The following is a 21,205-nucleotide window of genomic DNA, read 5'->3' on the forward strand; positions in this document are numbered from 1 at the left end:
GTAAAGATATATCATATGGGATTCAGGGGCAGCTTGCCAACTAGCTACAAAATTGGCTTCACAGTAGGACACAGTAATTGTGGAGGGTTGTTTTAGCACTGGAGCCCTGTCACCAACAGTGCTGGGTTCTCTTGTTTATTATTTTATGTGGATGACAATATAGGGGGCATGGTCAGTAAGTTTGCTGATTACACCAAAATTGGTGGTATTGTGGACAGTGAAGAAGATTATCGAGGATGACCGAGATCTTGATTAGTTAGGTCAACGGGCCGAAGAATGGCAAATGGATTTTAATTTGGATAAATGTGAGATCTTGCATTTTGGTAAAACAAACAAGGTCACACTTTCACAATAAATGGGAGAGTGGTCAAACAGTCGTTAAGAAAGCATTTAGCACATGTGCTTTCATTGCTCAGACCTTTTGAGTATAAGAGTTGGAACATTCTGTTGGTGACACCTCTTCTGGAGTACTGTATCCAGCTCTGGTCCCCTCTCGAGGAAGGATATTATTAAGCTGGAGGGGGTTCAGAAGAGATTTTCCAGGATGTTGACGGAAATGGAGGGTTTGAGTTATAAGGAGGGGCTGGATAGACTGGGACTGTTTTCACTGGAGTGTGGATGATTGAGAGGTGACCTTTTCAGAGGATTATGAAATAATAAGGGGTATTGATAAGGCGAATAGCAAATGTCTTTTTCCCAAGGTAGGGGGTTTCAAGACTAGGAGTCATAGTAAGGTGAGAAAAGAAATGATTTTAAAGACGACAATTTGTAAAAATGGTTGGTGTGTGGAATAAATTTGCAGAGGAATGGTGGATGTGGGTGCAGTTAGAATGTTTAAAAGACATTAAGTTTATGAATAAGAAATGTTTGGAGGGACATAAGTCAAGTTGCGCTAGTTGACTTTGGGATTATGGTCAGCATAGACTGGTTTGACTAAAGGGTCTGTTTCTGTGCTGTATGACTGAGTCTCGAAGGCAGTGGAGAGATTGAGGAAGGGAATGATGAAGCTTAGAGGCGTGACTAGTATTATGAGACTAAAATTGGAGATGATGAAAATCAGGCTGCAGCTATCTCACAGATGGGGGAAGGCACTGAAGGATCTGAAAATCGACATGAGAATTTTAACAGCAAGGTGTCACGATGTTGACCAACAAGTGTAGGAACAGAGGTGAATGGGACTTAAGGGTGAATTAGAATACGTTCAGCAGAGTCGGGGATGATCTTGAATCTCACAGGTTAAAATTTGAGGCAGTGTAGGTGTGAGTTGGAACAGTTGCGGGCTTGCAACTGCAGTAGGGTGTAATATCATCTACTTTGTCATACCAGAGATAACCATGAGCAGCCATTTTCTGTCCCAGCTCATCAGGGCTCCTTCTCTTCCTGTTCCTCCTGGTGCCTCTTCACTGGTACTGCATTTCCAAAGCCCTGCTCTGAACAGCAGAATCTGAGCAGTCAGTTAATGGGGTGAAGGGATGCAAGTTCAAGGGTCAGTGAAATGGAGGAAACTTGAGCTCCTCACCATCTAGTGTGCATGTGGATTCTACTTTACACAAACTTCTTTATCCTTTTCAATTTGAGTTTTATTTTTTTATTAATCATTTTAGAGCCGTTGATACAGGACTTGTGCGGCAAAAGGAAATGACGACAGGTAAACCCAACTAATTGTAGCCATGATTCTCTTCCAATGCAGCTCCTACACGGAGTCAGATTACAGCACTTAAAAATAAAAATGAATAAACTACACTTTTACAAAAAAAAAGTTACACATATGTATGTACACGCGGAGCAATTTTAACCCAACTCTCTGCTCACCTGCCTGTGATGCACTGGGTTAAATTTCCACCTGTTTGTCAGTTTTCTCCACCACCTCCCATTCACTACAAATGAGACGACTTTGCCAGTAAGAATTGGACAGGGTGTTTGGGGGGGATACACATCAGGGTTTCCCTTTGCTGGAGCCATCCTTGGGGAGGGGGATGCGAATGTAGCCAGAGTCTTACAACAACCTCTCCTGCCTTCCCAACCCAACGCTCCCCGTACCTGGAGTCCGCTTCCAATACTTGAGAGTTCGCCAAGAGTGTTTCTTTTGATTCCTGATATGACAGGAAGCGAGCTGGGTGTGTGTTTTTGGGGGGGGGGGGGGGGGGGGAGGAAAGAGCGCAGTGGAGGAGGGAAATGCTGTGGGGGGTCCAAAACACGTAACACTTTGGACCCCACAATAGATTTTCCAGGCAACGTGTGCAAGAAGGAAAAAAGAGAAAACGAGGGAGGCTGGACTGGGTCAGTTAACACCATCCAGGCTTCCCCCCCCCCCCTCCTTGTCCCAGTGAATGCATTCACTGAAACAGCAAAGTCTGGTTGGAAGGATCTGGACTCTCACCCAGACCAGCACAATGACAATTTCTTTAAAAAATATATATATATATAATATTTATATATAAAACTGATTATCAGCCGAGAAACATTGCCACTCCTGAGTGTGAACTCCACCAGGAAGAGTCCCAGTTTGCAGGAGCTTGGGTGAGGGGTGGGGTGCTGCGGGACTTGGTGCAGCCCTCCATCCTAGTGGTTCCTATTAGTTATGTATCACCTTTTGCTTAGTGTCCCTCACAGATTCCCTTTCTCTCTCCCTGTGTGTGTGTGTGTGTTTACCCCACTCATCCCAATGCCCCTGACCCAGCGACCCCACCGTCCTACTCATACTCGGCGATCAGGACCATCATGAGGACCCCGACCAGCAGAGCGACGATCTCCAACAGCGATTGCAGCGGCTTCGAGTCGTCCAGCAGCTCCGGAATCACCGAGACGGTGGCGATGTAGACGAAGCCCCCAGCGGTGAATGGCAGGATCCAGGCGGTGGCAGCCTCGCCGATCCCCTCCGCCATCAGAGAGCAGGCGGTGCCGGCCAGGGCACCCACAGCGGTGATCAGCTGCAGCATCATGGCCTGCGAGAGAGAGGAACACCTATGAGAGGAGTCATTGAGATGTACAGACCCTTCGGTCCATGTCGCTCGTGCCAACCAGATATCCAAACCCAACCTCGTCCCATTTCCCTCTAAAGTTGAGTGTGGGATGCTGGAAAAGCGCAGCATCCCAAGAGCAGGAGAATCAACCTTTTAGGGCATAAGCCCTTCAAGTGACTCCCCTGCTCCTCGGGTGCTGCCTGACCTGCTGTGCTTTTCCAGCATCCCCACTCTCGACTCTGATCTCCAGACCTCACTTTCGCCATACCCCTCTTAAACCCTTCCTATTCATATACCCATCCAGATGCCTTTTAAATGTTGTAATTGTACCAGCTTCCTCTGGCTGCTCATTCCATACACGCACCATCCTCTGCGTGAACAACAAAAAAAAAGTTAGAGCCAATCTTTGGTGCAATTGTCCACATTGATCCAAATTAAACCAGTCGCATCATTCCTGCGCTTGACCCATTTCCCTCCAAACAGTTTTCATTCCTGAACTTACCCAAATGTCTTTTAAATGTTATCACGGTACCTGCACCCACCACTTCCTCAGGAAGTTTGTTCCACACACGAACCACCCTGTTTAATAAAGAAAATTACCCCTCTTGTCTTTTTTTTGAAAAAAAGATCTTTCTCCTCTCACTTTAAACACTAGTCTTGAAATCCCTGGGGAAAAGCCACCAGCCCTTTACTCAAACTTTTATCAATTATCGGTTTGACCCGAACTGGGTGGCTCAGTGGTTAACACTGCTGCCTCACGGCACCAGGGAGCCGGGTTCGATTCCCCAGCCGGATTTCAAAAGGAACATGTGAAAAATGTGGGAAGCCTCACCAGCGTGCCTGCGTTCCAGCAACCATTCAAGATCTGGTCTACCCAGGGAAGTTTCACCGAGATTGCACCGTGGGTGAGGTGATTCCAGCTCGGGGGGAGAGACTGGGGAACCTGGAGTTCTGCTCAACGCAGAGAGGACCGAGGGGAGATTTAAAAGCGTACAGAGTTACGAGGGGCTGCAATCAAACCACCAAGGAGCAACCACGCTCAGTGCCAGAAAAACAAAGGGTCACAGATTACAAGCAACTGGCAAAAGAACTGGGGGGAGGGAATGTGAGAAAATGTTACTTTTAAAAGCAGGGGGCCATGGTCGGACACCCACCAACTTGAAAAGACGGTGGAAGCAGATTCAATGGGAACGTACAACAGTGGATTCCCCACAGTGGGGCCCACACTTGAGTCAGGACCTAGAGCTTGGACATTGGAGGAGACAGAGTGAATCAGATCGTTCTGCACCAAGGAATCCTCAGCCAAGGGCTGGCACCCCAGAGAAAGCATGACAATAAATCGGCCTGTCTCCTTGTCATTCACTTACACACACACACACCTCAGGCAGCATCAACAAAAAGAAAACAGTAGAGTTAAATGGACAGAAGTCTTAGAGGGGCCTGAACAAGGTCGGCTGATGGGAGCAATGTGACAGAACTGCGCAAGGAGTCTCGTGAGGCTCATTGTGATGGCCAGAAGAATCCCCCGAGAATTGTAATTATGTTCTGGGCACTGAGGACGAGGTTCTCATTAGGTAGAGGTTAGTAAGGGGGATTATTGTTTGTTCATGACCTTATTTACCTTATTCATGAGGAGCTCCCTGCCCTGCCAAACGCATGCCAAGAACTCTCGACACCGAAGGCAGAGCTGGTATCTGACAACTTCAACTGGCGGCTTGCTCACAAGGATCTCCAGGTGAGGCATCGGGCACCAACATCTCAGGCACATTCCTTGGGTGCACGTACCCCCACTCAGAGGCATCGGAGGTGCCAACCTTTAAGTCGTCACATGACACATCTCCGATTCACTCACAGCTTAATTCTGCACCTTCTGGCTGTAACGCTCCAACATGGGCGGTTTGTGCACAGGGAGTTACACAAAGCTCATGGACTGAACCATGCTGCAGGCCCCTGGCTATTCACTTGCTCTCTTGGGCACACAAGGTAATTGTGGGGTTCTGCCAGTCTCTGGTATTTGTAGCCACAAGGGGGAGACAAAGGAGCAGGAAGGCATGGGAGGGGGGGGGGGGGGGGCTGCTGCACAGACTTTAGTCTGATCCCACAGCTTTTACCACCTCAGTCTCTCACTACAGCTCTCATCTCTGCTTCCGTGCTCCTGCCCGTCTCTCACCCACCTTTCCCCATCTCTCCACATCTTTGGGTTCACATTCCCCTGCAGATTTTCTTCCTTACAACCCTCTGCTTCCTCACTTTTCCAGAACTGTTTAATCGTTCAATCTTTCCAATCTCCCTGCACATCTCTTTCTCTCTCAACCCTGAGAGATCTCCCAGAACCTGACTGAAGATCATTCTACCTACTGAACATTATCCTCGATCTCTCTCTGTCCATCACTAGCTCTCTGTTGTTGTTTAGATATTGATGTGGCTGCTCTTCTCTCATTTTCTCCCTGGATTTCTGTCTCTCTCCCTCCATGTCTGTCCTTTTCTCTGTCACTCTGTGGTTTCCCACTTCCTCCCTGCATCTGTCCTTCTGTCTTTAACCCTGGGTTTTTAAAAATTTTATTCTCTCCCACGGCCCTACCCCGTTCCTTCTCTCTTCGGGGTTTTGCTCTGTCCATATCCCTGTTCTTGGTTCCTCCCCAGGTTACCTGTCTCTGTCCTTTTCTCATCTTGCCCTGGAGTTTACACTCTCTCGACTGTTCTGTTTGCCTTGACTTCTCTCTCCTGTCTAGAGTTATGTTTCTCTCTGTCCTTCTTTGTCTCTCTCACTGGGCATTTCTCTCTCTCTCTCTCTTTCTTTCTCTGTCTTTCTGATTCTCTCTCTGAGATATTTCTCTTTGCTCTGTCTTTCCCAAAGTTTCTCTCTCTCCTTTTCTGTATGCACTTCTTTCTCTCCCTCGGCTTTCTCTCTTCTTGGAGGAGGCTGAGGGGTGACCTCAGAAGTTTCTAAAATCATGAGGGGCACAGATAAAGCGAACAACCAAGGTCCTTTCCAAAGGGTGTGGGGGGGGGGGGGGGGGGGGGGGGGGGGGGGGAAGATCCAAAACTGAAGGGTGTAATTTTAAGGTGAGAGGGCAAAAGATTTAAAAGGGACCTGAGGGGCAATGTTTTCACACAGAGGGCAGTTTGTGTATGGAATGAATAGCCAGAGGAAGTGCTAGACGCAGATACAGTTACAGCATTTAAAAGGCATTTGGATATAAATAGGGAAGGTTGAAAGTTATGCACCAAGTGTGGGTAACTGGGACTAGTTTAGTTCGGGAAACTTGGTTGGCATGGACGAGTTTGACCAAAGGGTTTGTTTCCATGCTGTATGATGCTATGACTACCATTAAATACTGGAAGGGGGGAGAAAACGATATTGGAAAAGAGCAGGGAAACGGGACTGGTTGGTAGCTCCTGAGAGTACTTGCAGAATGGCCCAATGAGCTTCTTAGCGTGCTGCATCATTCAACAATTTAGTCACAGAGAAGCGAGGGACTTGGGCAGGTGATCACACTGTTACGTACTGCCTTTTGTTTTGTTTTTCCCGTAAACCCAGAAATGCTATCACACACAACCTCCCCCCCACCAAATTACTGCGATTTTTAAATTTCAAACTGTTCGCCGCCAGCACCAGTAAAACACCCATGTAGCCAAATAAATAACAAACAAAGCCTGTTAAAGGTGATGCAAAAAACCAGTGACAGTGAGGGAGATTGGCAAGGGGCAAAATCAAAATGGAACTGGAGGCGGCGGAAATAAGCACTACAAAACCCCCCCACCCCGCGAAGCCCACCACACACTGTCTAAAGTCAATGAGAGCATTGGAGGGACACTGCATGTCTCTCTCACTCCCGCCCCCCACCATCATGGAGACCCAGACATGAGTGGAACTATGTAAGAAAGATACGTAGTTGGCAGAGATGAATCTCTCCACAGCCCGCTACACATACCTGTTAAGACCAACCTAACCAGGCCCAGGAGCACGGTTGTCTTTATTAAAAAGGAGCCCAGGCAGAGGGGTTTTTGGAAGGAATCCCAGAGACTGGGGCCATGGGTGGCACAGTGGTTAGCACTGCTGCCTCACAGCACCAGGGACCCAGTTTCGATTCCAGCCTCGGGCGACAGTCTGTGTGGAGTTTGCACATTCTCCCAGTGTCTGCATGTTTCCTCCGGGTGCTCCGGTTTCCTCCCACAGTCCAAAGATGTGCAGGTTAGGATGGATTGGCCATGCTAAATTGCCCCATAGTGTTTCGAGATCTGCAGGTTAGGTACATTGGTCAGGGGTAAATGTAGAGTAATAGGGGAAAGGGTCTGGGTGGGATACTCTTCAGAGGGTCAGTGTGGACTTGTTCGGCTGAAGGGCCTGTTTCCACACTGTGGGGATTCTAAGAGTCTCGGCATCTGAAGGCACAGCCACTGACATCGCAGCAATTAAAATCGGTGGGTGGGAAGAGAAGTGGAGGTGGGTGGAAATCGAGGAGTGTAGAGATCTGGGTTGGAACATGCAGTTGGTGGAGATTATCCAGACAATTAGGGAGGGAGATACAAGGCTGCAGGGCAGGGGGGTAACTAATCAGCGAGATGAGAATATTCAAGTCAGGGTTGTGGCTGTCATGTGGGGCCAGCGCTGGTCTACGTCGCAGACCGGGGTTGGGGGGGGAAAAGAACAGGTCTCGTCGTAAGACCGACTCCGGGGGGGGGGGGGGGGGGGGCGACGTTACCCAGCGACACTCACTTTGTGCTTGCTGCAGCCGGACTGCACCAGGATGGCAAAGTCTCCGATCTCGTGTGGTATTTCATGGAGCAGGATGGTGATGGTGGTGATGATGCCCACGTTGGTGCTGACCAGGAATGAGGCGCCAATCGCCAGGCCGTCGGTGAAGTTGTGGGTGAAGTCAGCCGCCAGGTTCAGGTATCCCGCCACTTTGATATCAGAGACTGCGGTAGGTGGGGGGGGGAGGGGGGAGGGGGGGGGGGTGGGGGGGGTGGGGGGGGAGAGAAAGAGAGAGACTCTCTGTGAGACAGTGCTCAGTGGAAAGGCAGTCAGTCCATCCCCATGTCTCAGACAGAGGTGTGGCCCCTGCACAGACCTGCTGTGTTCCCCCGTGCGGCATATCTCCCGGCAGATCCTGGTGACACTGTTGGAGGGATTCACAACTTGGGGACATGGGGAGGGGCACCACAAGACCACGACACATTTCCCACCTGCAGGAGTGGGCATCCAGCCCCACACACCTCCAACCCTGCTCACCGCAAGCCCCGCCCAGCCACAGCCCTGCCCCTTCCTCACCTCCAGCCCTGCCCACTGCTGCGCCCAGCCTCCTCCAACCCCACCCGGCAGGAGCGCCACCCACCTCCAACCATGTCCCCAGCCCTGCCCACCCACCTCACCCCCCAAGCCCCGCGCCCACTCCCAACCCTGCCCACCCTGAGCCCCACCCACCTCCAACCCCACCCACTCTTAGCCCCACCCACCTCCAACTACACCCCCAGACCCCACCCACCCCAAGCCCCATCCACCCTAGAGTCTGGGGCGATGAGGGGGGGGGGTTCATGGTACTCACCCTGTCCCGGTGACTTGGCAGCTTCGCTCTTGGCGCGGGGGTTTTCAGGTTTCCGGCGCCTGCTGCCCGCCCTCGGTTCACCATGTTTGTTGTTGTCCTTCTCCTCCTCCTCGGAGCTCTCCTTTACCTTCGGAGCAGCAGCTGGAGGATCAGAAAGAGAGAGGGTCAAAGGCTGAGAGCCCCAGCATCTGAGCGCCTCCCGATCAGGGGGTTAGATACAGAGTAAAGCTCCCTCTACACTGTCCCCCATCAAACACTCCCAGGACAGGGCCAGCACGGGTTTAGATACAGAGTAAAGTTCCCTCTACACTGTTCCCCATCAAACACTCCCAGGACAGGGCCAGCATGGAATTAGATACAGAGTAAAGCTCTCTCTGCATAGTCCCCATCAAACAGTCCCAGCATCAGGACAGCACGGGGTTAGATATAGTTAGAGGGATCTCTACTCTTAAAATGAATGTAACGATTTCTCAAGCTGTCTCCATCAAACAGTTCGAGGACAGGTACAGCATGGAGTTAGATACAAAGTAAATCTCCTTTTACAGCGTTCAATCTAACACCATTAGGGTATTGTTGGCACAGACACTTTAGTTGCACTCCACTCCCCTACCCCTCTATATCCAGTAGCCAGCTGTACCCCGACTTCCCAGTAATCTGGGGAATTTTCAAATGGACCTTGATCAGGTGGGCCAATGGGCTGAGGTGTGGCAGATGGGAGTTTGACTTAGTTCAATGCAAGGTGTTGCAATTTGGTCAGGCAAACCAGGGCAGGATTTACAGTTAGGAAAAGGGCCCTGGGGAGTGGTGCTGAACAAAGAGAACTGGGTGCAGGTGCATAGTTCCTTAAAAGTGGGGTCATCGGTAGATAGAGTGGTGAAGGCGTTTGGTACACTTGCCTTTATTGGTCAGTTCATTGCATGTAGGAGTTAGGAGTTCATGTTGCAGCTGTATAGGGCATTGGTGAGGCCACTTTTGGAACGCAGCATTCAAATCTGCTCTCCTTGCTTTGGAAGGATGCTGTTAAACTTGAGAGGGTGCAGAAAATATTTACAACAATGTTGCCAGGGTTGGGGGGGTTTGAGCTACAGTGAGAGGCTGAATAAGCACAGGACTTTTTCACGCTGGAGTGTCAGAGGCACAGGGACGATCTTATTGAGGTTTATAAAATCATGACGGGCAGGGATAAGGTGAATAGCCAAAACTAGATGATGTAGGTTTAAAGTGAGGGGGCGGGGGCAAGATTTTAAAAGGACCAGAGGGACAACCTTTCACGCAGAGGGTGGTACGTGTACGGAATGAGCTGCCAGAGGAAGTGACGGAGGCTGGTGCAGTTACAGCATTTAAAACGCATCTGGATGGGTATGTGAATAGGAAGCGTTTGGAGGGATAGGGGCCAAATGCTGGGAAATGGAACTAGACTAATGGAGGGTATCTGGTTGGCATGAAAAGGTTGAACCGATGGGGCTGTTTGCGTATTGACTCTATCGGCAACTAACATTTTCCAGTTCTAGCCAAGTGCCACGTAACAGAAACAACCTGCCTGGAATGTTTGGAATGAAACTGGAACTCAAAAGAATGGAGGTGATCTTCTTCAAACGAGAGAGGGGGTTTCCCTTCATGGGGAAATCTAGACCCAAGGTCACAGTCCCAAAATAAGGGGTCAGCATGAAATGAGCGATATTCCCTTTTTGTTTCAAATCTTCTGCCTCTCTCTCTCAACTGCACGAGGTCCACATGCAGTTGCAAGTTTGAAAACTGCAGCCACGCAGCTTGGAGGGATCCGGGCCAAATGCTGGGAAATGGAACTGCAGTCCCAACCAAACTTGTCCTGGAACGTTATTCATGTCGTTCAGCCCTTTCGCAGTTTATACAGTTGCAGGGTTTGAGCTACAGGGAAGAGGCCGAACAGGCTGGGGCTGTTTTCCCTGAAATGTCGGAGGCTGAGGGGTGACCTTATGGAGGTTTATAAAATCATGAGGGGCATGGATAGGATAAATAGACAAGGTCTTTTCCCTGGGGTCGGGGAGTCCAAAACACAAGGGCATAGGTGTTTAGGGTGAGAGGGGAAAAATATAAAATGGACTTAAGGGCAACAATTTCATGTAGAGGGTGGTATGTGTATGGAATGAGCTGCCAGAGGATGTGGTGGAGGCTGGTACAATTACAGCTTTGAAAAGGCATCTGGACGGGTATATGAATAGAAAGGGTTTAGCGGGAAATGGGCCAATTGCTGGCAAACAGGACGAGATTAGGTTAGGATATCTGATCAGCTTGGATGAGTGGGGCCGAATGGGCTGTTTCCGTGCTGTATATCTCTATGACTGAGGCAGAAACACAGATAAGGAGCAGCCAAGCCACCGACGACTTAGTGCGGACACCATTGGGACGAGTAAACCAGAAGGTCAGGCTAATGCCCCTGGGGAACGCAGAGTCCAGTCTCGTCATGGTGACCAAAGTGATGCAAGTTTGATTGACACAACTGAACGCGGCCGCCGCAGCCGGAGTGATTCGCAGCCACCACCGGCTCTAGGTGACTCCAGACCCACAGCAACGTGAAACGGTTCAGCCGGCCACTCGGTTCGAGGGCCGTGACAGATGGGGCAGCAAGCGCGGAAGACTCAGAGCACATGGCGGTTTCTCCAGAGTTCAACCCCTCTCCTTCCAGCTCTGCAACCCCTGACGCGACAAAAGGGGTAGCCGACGAGGCCCCTCCGCCCACCCGGATGGCGAACACCGTCCCCAACGCACCGTGAGAATGACCGTGACCGTGACCCCCTTTCACGTGACGCACAAACTTCTCCACCACGAGGAAGGCGATGATCCCACCGAGGACCCAGAGGCCGACAGACATCACGTGGGAGTGATCGTGGCCGTGGCTGTCACCTGCAGAGGGGAGTCGGGGTGAGGAAGAAGTACAGAGATTGTCAGCAACTTCGTCCATGAAAAATCCAGCAATCAGACCGAGGCCCTACACCACATGCAGACAGAGACAGAAATTACCGGCAGTACAGAGCAGAGAGAGCTCTGCATTGTAGTGGTGGGGAGGGAGGTGGGGGGGAGAATGTGTATGTAGGTGGAGGGGTGGGTGGGTGTGGGGAATGCGCGGGTGTGAGTGTGGGTGGGGGATGCTGGGCAAACAGTGCCTGTGTGGGGGGGGGGGATGTGCGCGCGTGTTTCCGTTTGTGTGTGTGTGCGCGCTTGTGCGTGTCTGTCTGGGGGTTGGGGGTCTGTGGGGGTGTGAGTGCGCGGTGGACATAGGCCTCATGGATATGCCACCACAGATCCACGCAACGCTGTGGGGACCTGAGTTCAAATCCCACCCCGGCAGACAGTGGAATTTCAACTCAATAAAGTATGTGGAATTTGAAGTCTAATGATGACCGTGAAACCACTGTCAATCATCATCAATGCAGTGCACCTATTGTCAGTACACATTGCCCTCAATTTACATCGATGGGGAAGGGATTTAGCTATTCGCGGATGACCTTTTGGGAAGGAAATCTCAAATCCGTAATTAAACCGGACAAACTGCTTGGCACCAAACGAAGCAATTGGAAACATCAGTCTCAGCCGTGTCCACCCTGCAAAGTCCTTATTACCATCTGGTGGGAAAAAGGTGGGAGAATTCTCTCACTGACTGGTCCCGCAATTGCCCATCATCATCATATATTCGGGGGGGGGAAGAGAGGGGGTGGGAAGGGGGTTGGGGATGGAGGGGGGTGAGGGGGGTTGTATGGGGCGTCGGCAACATCGGCAGCATCACTGACTGACTGAACTGGTCGGGTCCTAAAGGACTTTGCTGGACTGGGTCCACGGCAGGTACGGAAGGAATCAGCAAGAGGGAAAACCATATCTATCTTCCCCAATCTGACCACAGATGGATCTGTTATAAGGACTACACTTACTTAGAAACATAAACTAGAATATGTGAGATTGGAATATTTCTTGCTTTTCGGTGACTTGAAGGAAAACTGGAACTTTCTGGTCATTTACTGGGGACACACGAGCACATAACGTTGCTGAAGGCTGGCGCCTGACACTTTCCTATTGGCACCAAGTGCAGTTGTCAAGGGAAGTAAACTGTCTAGTGACAGGTTTTGAGCAGGTTTCAAGTACCAGGCTGGCACTGAACTGAGGAGCGAGAAAGCAGTTACAAGGCAGATGTCCATTCAGTCAGATTCTGCCCTCTCTTCTTTTACATTGGAAAAGGAACAACAAAGATTTTGCAAATAAATCAAAAAAACAAAGAAAACTCATAACACAGGCCAAGCCCGAAGTTCACGAGGCTACCAGGAGATGACAGTGCTCCGATGAGGAGAGATTGGGCCTGTATTCACGAGAGTTTACAAAAATAGAACATTGACCAGAATGAAATGTTCCCAAATTGTAACAGGGCTGGACAGAATAGACACCGGGAGGATGTCTTACAAGGCGCCTACAACCACGGGTCACAGACTCCGAAGATGCGGGTAGGCCACTGAAGAAATATGAGCCTGTGAAATTCACCAGGTTTTGGATTATTGAAGGCTTCAAATGGAATGGGTTGAGTGCGGGAATGTGACATTGAGCCAAAGTTTAGCCATAATCAGAGTAAACGGTGAAGCAGGTACAACCGGCTGAACAGCCAACTTCAGCTCCAGTGTCTACACTTCCAACTCAGCGGCGACGGAGCGCCGCGGCGACAGAGGGTCAGTACTGAGGGAGTGCCGCATTGTCAGAGGGTCAGTACTGAGGGAGTGCCGCATTGTCAGAGGATCAGTGCTGCACTGTCACAGGGTCCGTACAGAGTGAGTACCGCACCTTCAGAAGTACACTGTAGTGCTGTTGCTGTCTTACCTCGATGTGAGTGCCCATGGTCGAGATTCAGATTCTCTAAGCGTCTGTGAGATGGATCAGAAGCCTCATTGTGAGAATGTGGATCTATGTGAAAAGAAGCGTTGACCTTTCAAAACAAACCTCTGACCCCCACCTTGCAGCACCTTGTGGTGCCATTCCTCCATGCACCCGAGACTCGAGTTCCACTCAGCCAGCCTCCCTTCAAGCAGCTGGTCATCTACTCACCTTTCACTCCCATTGGCCCCTTCACTCTCCCCAAGACCCCACTTCCCTTGCCCTCTTGCCACTATCCCTTCACCTCCACTTTCCCACAATTCACTGCCCACATCCCAATGCCCTTTCCGGCAATGCCAGTTGTATTTGCATGCAGTTTTCCTGGCCACTTGAGGGTCACATAGAGAACTTTGCAGATAAGGACTGCAGACTTCCTTCCACCGTTTCTTTTTAAAAGGACAGCCACAGGGTGGCTCGGTGGCTCAGTGATTAGCACAGCTACCTCACAGCAACAGAGACCTGGGTTCAATTCCACCCTCAGGTGACTGTCTGTGTGGAGATTGCATATTCTCCCCTTGTCTGAGAGAATCTCCTCCGGGTGCTCCAGTTTCCTCCCACAGTCCAACGGTGTGCAGGTTAGGTTGGATTGGCCATGGGAAATTGTCCCGTAGAGTCCAACGATGTGCAGGTTAGGGTGGATTGGCCATGGGAAATTGTCCCGTAGAGTCCAACGATGTGCAGGTTAGGGTGGATTGGCCATGGGAAATGCAGGGTTACAGGGATAGGTTGTGGGTGGGATGCTCTTCCGACGGTTGGTGTTGACTTGATGGGCTGAATGGCCTGCTTCCACTCTGAAGGGATTCTATGAACACTCAATGACCTGTGTACATTCAACACTTTGGAGAGGAGCTAACAATTTTGCTGAACAGATTTAAACTCCACCAGCCGTGGAGACGCTACAGACACAACAACTACAATTTTATTACAAAACAAGAACTCTTGGCCTTGGACTCTCACTCGCTGAACATTGTCATGAAGAGAAACGAGATGATCGAGCAGCCCGGCCAAGGGATACCGCAGCTGCTACGGGACGTGTGGGAGGTCGCACAGGAACATTTCACCAGTCTTCCTCCTCCCTGCACCCGCCCACCCGGCCTCAAAGACAGCGCTCCCAGATCGGACAGAGTCCGGGTCTGATGACTGTCCCCTGCCCTCAGCTCTCGACATCACTTTTTCACTTCCTGGAGTTCAGAAACAGCTCACACTGACTCAAAGAGCGCTCTGCCCTCGAATGTGACCAAATAGCGTTAGCCCAATATCTCGCCTCCTCCGCTCTCCCCAAGAGGCCACTCTGCCTCGCCGTGACCCCTCTCCCCTCATCTCCCCACCCACCCATCGTCATTGTCACCACTTTGTATCAGCCCCACCCCACCTCCCACTCGGGTTCCCCCTGCCCAGTGCCCAATCCAGCCTGCAAACCACTGTCTCCTGTCCCACAACTTGCATTTCAGTACGCCTTAGCCACATTACTACCCACCTGACCCCAAAGCATGCCATCGCTACCACCACCACCACCACCCTCCCCCCACCCCCCCACCAATGCTCATTTCCATCCCACTGAAATTTTCTCCCCTCCCTGTGAAACGGCCTTTCCCCCCCCGTCCCCTTCTCCGGCCTGCACTCAGTCCAGTCCCCACCTTTCGCTGCCTCCCAGTGCCCACTAACCATCAGAGAGTCCACACAGTCCCTACAGTGCGGAAGTAGGCCCTTCGGCCCAACAAGTCCACACCAGCCCAGACCCATTCCCCCCACCCTACATTTACCCCTGACCATGCACATAACTTACACATCACTGAACACTGTGGGAGGAAACTGGAGCACCCGGAGACTCTCTCAGACACAGGGAGAACGTGCAAACTCCACACAGGCAGTCACCTGAGGGTGGGAATCGAACCTGGGTACCTGGCGCTGAGGCAGCAGCGCTAACCACTGAGCCACCGTGCCACCCCCAAACCGCACCACTAACCCACACAGTTACTCACCGAGCGCATGGGGGATGAGATGGAGGAAGGCATCTCCGAGGAGTCCACCCGATGCGAAGCTCAGCAGGACCTTGAGGAGGCTCTTGTGTTTGGAGGTGTTCGACTCGACAGGGATGAAGAACAGGATGAGGAAAGGGGCGGCACTGATCAATATGGTCGCTCCAATAGCCTGCCGGACACAGACACGGTCACTTACAATCACAAGACTATTATCATCACGTCCCACAGCTCCCCATCTGCTTTAGCAAACTGCTGCCATAAAGTGCCTCACTGGGCAACCACTGCGTCAGAAGGTTGTGATCTGAAATCTCACTCCAAACACTTAATTCAAAAATAGCGTTTCAGGGCAGCAGAAAGGGAGCGCCGCACCATCCAGGGGGTCAGCGCCACAGCAACGCCATACCATCTGGGGGTCAGTGCTGAGGCAGCACCGCACCGACCAGGGGTCAGTGCCGCACCGTCTGGGGGTCAGCTCCAGGGGAACGCTGCACTGTTGAAGGGATCACTGTTACAGGAATGCTGCATCATCAAAGTTTTAAGTTGATGTACCATTGTCATCCCAGCAGAACAGAGAACAGTCTCACCAAGCAGTCTGGATTGATCTCAAACATCGTACAGTGTGATCCGGTTTGAGAGATCCATGTCTGGTGCTGGGAACACAAACTCATACTTCACTGGATCAGTATTCCAGCAGTGAGGTCACAGACACACCCCCATCTGTGAGGTCACAGACACACCCCCATCTGTGAGGTCACAGACACCCCGCTCAACTGTGAGGTCACAGACCACCCGCTGCAAGGAGATGAGGCACTGTGAGGTCACAGACACCCCGCTGTGAGGTCACAGACACCCCGCTGTGGGGTGACGGGGCACTGTGAGGTCACAAAACCCCTCCCGCCGCGAGGTCATGGTCCTCCCTGCTATGAGGTCACAGACACCCCGTTGTGAGGCGATGGAGAACTGTAAGTCACAGACACTCCACTGTGAAGTGACAGGGCATTGTTTGGTCACAGACATGGCGCCATGTGGCGGCAGGACGCTGTGACATCACGGGGCTTTGCAAGGTCACAGCATGTCTGCTGTGTTCTGCAGCTTTCAACAACAAGAGGTAAGAACAAATAAATACCTCCCACTTTGAAAAAAACTTAACTTCCTTCTCTGTCAGTTACCAATATACGTTTATAATCTGACTCAATGCTGATTTCCACCCAGACAATCTTGATGATGTAACAGCAAAGAATAATTCTGTCCAAAACAGCTGCCTTGATTCCACCAGTGGGAAACAAACCATCAGGGCCACTACTGATCGGCTCGTTCCAAAGCTGTTCCGATCTGGATGATTCCTGGTGTTGTCCCATTGCCTCCCAGATACGTTAGCTGGTCTACTGATCAGCAGCTACATAATATTTTGCACAGAAGCTCACCAAACTTGGTGAAAAACACGCTAGGGATTTGGAAATTTATTTGACATCGGCACAGGAGCCAAGTACAAAAGCCAACTAAGTCACAGACTTTGACTGGATTTAAATGCAACACAACTGACCTTTCCAAATGTTGTAAAAGAGAAAACATGGTGCAGCATGAGAGACACTTAGGGAGTCTGTCCACAGGTCATAAAAATGTCAAGGATAGCTACAGAAATAATAAGACAGACTGATGAAATGCTGGTGTTTGTATTGAGAGCACAAGTGGGGTAGAGGTTATACATACAAACAGAAAATGCTGGCGGAACTCAGTAGGCATGACAGCACTTATGGACAGAGAAGCAGAGCTAACATTTCAAGTCCAATAGGACTCTTCTTTGGAACTGAAAGAGACTGGAAAATAATGTTTTTTTTAACGTTACCTACAAAGTGGGGAGGAGGAGCAAGTGGAACAGATGGTGTGAGTGCCCAGAACCAAAGATAAGTAAGTGTCGTACTGGCATTAAAGGAGTGATAGAGATGGAAAATAGGCGTGAATGACAGACTTGAAATAACGAATTCAAGTTAGCTGTGCTGGCAGCAAAGCCAACAAAACACAAACAACATGCAGTGTGCGGTGGGGAATCAGAATGAAGGACATCGTTTATGCCCTGAAATTGATGAAATCACTGTCATAGTCTCTGGGACTATCAAGTGCCTCAATGGAAAATGAGGTGCGGTTTCTCCAGCTCACGTTGCGTTTCACAGCAGCAGACCAAGGTCAGAAATGTTGGAATGGGAGTAAACCAGTTTATGGAAATAGGGAGAACTAGCCATTTGGATACAGGACTGGCTCCAAGGTAGAAGACAGAGGGTGGTGGAGGAGGGTTGTTTTTCAGACTGGAGGCCTGTGCCCAGTGGAGTGCCACAAGGATCGGTGTTGAGTCCTCTACTTTTCATCATTCATATAAATGATTTGGATGTGAGCATAAGAGGTACAGTTAGCAAGTTTGCAGATGACACCAAAATTGGAGGTGTAGTGGACAGTGAAGAAGGTTACCTCGAATTACAACAGGATCTTGATCAGATGGGACGATGGGCTGAGAAGTGGCAGATGGAGTTTAATTCAGATAAATGTGAGGCGCTGCAATTTGGGGAAACAAATCAAAGCAGGACTTATACCCTTAATGGTAAGAGCCTCGGGAGTGTTGCTCGACAAAGAGACCTTGGAGTGCAGGTTCATAGCTCCTTGAAAGTGGAGTCGCAGGTGGATAGGATAGTGAAGGAGGCATTTGGTATGCTTTCCTTTATCAATGTATTGAGTACAGAAGTTGGGAGGTTTTTTTTTGCGGCTATACAGTTAGACCATTGTTGGAATATTGCGTGCAATTCTGGTCTTCTTCCTATCGGAAAGATGTTGTGAAACTTGAAAGGGTTCAGAAAAGATTTACAAAGATGTTGCCAGGGTTGGGGTATTTGAGCTATAGGGAGAGGTTGAACAGGCTGGTACAATTGCAGCATTTAAGAGGCATTTGGATGGATGTATGAATAGGAAGGGTTTGGAGAGATATGGGCCAAGTGCTGGCAGGTGGGACTAGATTGGGTTAGGATATCTGGTCAGCAAGGACGGGTTGGACCAAAGGGTCTGTTTCTGTTCTGTACATCTCTATGACTAGTCCCTGGAAGGTCAGGGTAGGTGTCACGTCACAGCCGCACAAACAATGAGAAAGATTGCACTTGGAGTATGGAGGCAGTTTAGATTAGATTAAATTACTTACAGTGTGGAAACAATCCCTTCGGCCCAACAAGTCCACACCAACCCGCCGAAGCGCAACCCACCCACACCCCTACATTTACCCCTTACCTAACACTACAGGCAATTTAACAAGGCCAATTCACCTGACCTGCACATCTTTGGACTGTGGGAGGAAACCGGAGCACCCGGAGGAAATCCACGCAGACATAGGGAGAACGTGCAAACTCCACACAGTCAGTCGCCCGAGGCGGGAATTGAACCCGGGTCTCTGGCGCTGTGAGGCAGCAGTGCTAGCCACCGTGCCACCGTGCCGCCCACGGTTCTCTGGGCACCATATCTTCAGAGAAGATATACTGAATGAGCCGCGCATTGAAATGCCAGGATGATACCTGGGCTCTGATGGATGATCTGAGATTATACAAAGTAGGGCTGCATGCCTGGAATCCAGGAGATTTTATGGAGTGATTGGATTAATGGTTTCAAGCCATTAAAGGACTGCAATGAGATGTTTGCTGATCAACATGGACTTGATTGGCCTCCTTCCATGTTATTAAAACTCTAAAACTGATGAGGGCGGATGGAGAGAAATTAAGAACGACAGGGAGCCTACGACAGGGTGGCATGGTCCAACGCAAGGTAGAGTATCAGGCGAGAGACTAGAAAACATTCCTGCATGCAAAACCGGCCACAATTTCAGCACACTCTTTCTTTTGCAAATGGCAATCGCTGCTGGGTCACTTGGTAATTTTGTTTAAACCTGGGATTGATGGATCTTTGCTGACCAAGGACATTAACAGATATAAGGCAGATGTACAGAGTTGGAACACAGACCAGCCACAACTTCAGTACATATCAGAATAGGATGGAGGGACTAAGCGCCCAAGGCCAGTGCATGGGGTTGATGGATTAACCTAAATGATGACTGCAATGGAACTAAGCCAGCAGACTGGTCACACAGAAGGGGGTTCGACGGGCAGGACAAAGGCACCAACCTGCAACCACAGTTGAAACGGGTTAGACGACGCCTCAGCCCCGAGTTCTGGCGTCTCTGACGCTGCAGCACGCGTCCAGCGACTCTTTCCTTCGTGCTCCTGCTGTTGGGAGTGTGCTGGATGATCATGCGGATAGGAGTGGCCAGTGAGGTCATCATAATCGTGGGAGTGGCCGTGATGACTGTGGTGGTCGTGGGCGTGCCCGTGATGGTCGTGGGCGTGCCCGTGCCCGTGATGGTCCTGAGCGTGCCTGTGATGGTCGTGAGCGTGCCCGTGCCCATGATGGTCGTGGGTGTGCCCGTGATGGTCGTGCCCGTGATGGTCATGACCGTGCCCGTGATGGTCATGCGAGTGGCCATCATACACGTCAAACTGGGAAGCTCCATCACTTGCCACTTTCTGAAGCACCAGTCCACAGCAGAAGAGATGAACGAGCAGGAAGGGAAGGCCCTTGGGCTGCTGCGGTTTTTGCGAGGCAGCCATTTTATCCGCGGTTTACTTTCCCTCCTCCCTGTGCAAAGGCTGGACAACGCACTGTAAGTCAGAAGAACAACAGAAAACCGTCAGCCATGGACGTCAGCGAGTGTTACAAAACTGACCGGTGCTCCCTGCCCCGTCAACACGAAGGTTAGGAGGAAGACTTCACTCACGAGCTTTCGGAAGAGGAGCTGGAGGAGCCCCTGCACCCATCATGACTGACCTTCTGCTTCAAACTAATCTTCCTTTACTGTCTCCACATCCCCTAAATACCCAAGCAATTCCTCAGTGCCTGGACATCCTCAATCCCCCTGTGGTGGGAAATTCCAAAGATTCCCCACCCTTCCCTCCTCAGTCTTAAATTATCTTCAGACTGTGAAACCCCTCCAACCTGAGGCAAGGTTGGGTGGGGGGGTGGAGGTGGTTGGAAAGTAGTGGAAAGAGAGAGGTACAATTTCAACGCCCACGGTGTCCAAACCCTTTCGAAATCCTGTACATTTCAATGCAGTCACCTCACAATCCTCAGCCCCTCCAATGAATTGGATCTCCAGACTCTTCAAGCACTCCCATGCAGGGAATTCCCCTCATCCCCGAAGCCAGTCCAGGGAATCTTTGCTGCGCTCCCTGTCATGCAGGCACATCCTTCCCGCGATAAGGAGGTAGAAACTGACCCAATACCCAGTGGTAGCCGTCGAAGGAAGGCTTCTGCAACCTTACGCGCCCGATCCCTTCGCAAGCGAAGCTGACTTGAAGTTCTCCCTCCCCGATTACTCACGGCGTCTGCAGCCCAACCTTCTGCGTATCCCACAGAGAGAAAAAAAAAAGATGCTCCCAGAGTGCCAACTTTTCCCAAACCGTCATGGTCATGCTTTCCCTAAATTCTGTTCTGACCGAAGCGAAACACTTCCGACTTCCGCCTCCACTTCCAACACCTTCGCTCACATGCTCCCTCCACGGTCTCTACATCCTCCTTGCCATTTGCTCCCCACCCACCCACCGTCCCTGGCTAGCTGTACAACCATTGGCAAACCTGGATTCACAGCCGCACTGCCAGCTGTAAAGGGGAGTCTGAGCAGGGCTGCAAGGCACCTTTTTCAAAGGCAAAAGACGCAAGTGACACCCCTGTATCGTCCCATGCCTCACCCCCAAGCGCGACGTCAGAGCGTTCCATCGCCATAGATACGTTTACTGTC

At 50.7% G+C, this 21,205-nt stretch overlaps 1 protein-coding gene across 1 annotated transcript; it reads right to left on the minus strand.

The window, feature by feature from the left end:
- Window positions 1-2,138: 2,138 nt before the first annotated feature.
- slc39a7 (solute carrier family 39 member 7) lies at window positions 2,139-20,089 on the minus strand. Its single transcript, XM_072550262.1, has 7 exons — window positions 19,536-20,089; window positions 15,385-15,553; window positions 13,349-13,432; window positions 11,261-11,395; window positions 8,513-8,653; window positions 7,684-7,886; window positions 2,139-2,945 (listed from the first exon to the last, which is right to left on the minus strand). Exons 1-7 carry the CDS (start codon window positions 20,016-20,018, stop codon window positions 2,694-2,696), a joined length of 1,467 nt encoding a protein of 488 aa, XP_072406363.1. The 5' UTR covers window positions 20,019-20,089; the 3' UTR covers window positions 2,139-2,693.
- Window positions 20,090-21,205: the final 1,116 nt, after the last annotated feature.

Source organism: Chiloscyllium punctatum, chromosome 30 (assembly GCF_047496795.1).
Source record: "Chiloscyllium punctatum isolate Juve2018m chromosome 30, sChiPun1.3, whole genome shotgun sequence".
In the NCBI taxonomy this organism is placed as follows: Eukaryota; Metazoa; Chordata; class Chondrichthyes; order Orectolobiformes; family Hemiscylliidae; genus Chiloscyllium; species Chiloscyllium punctatum.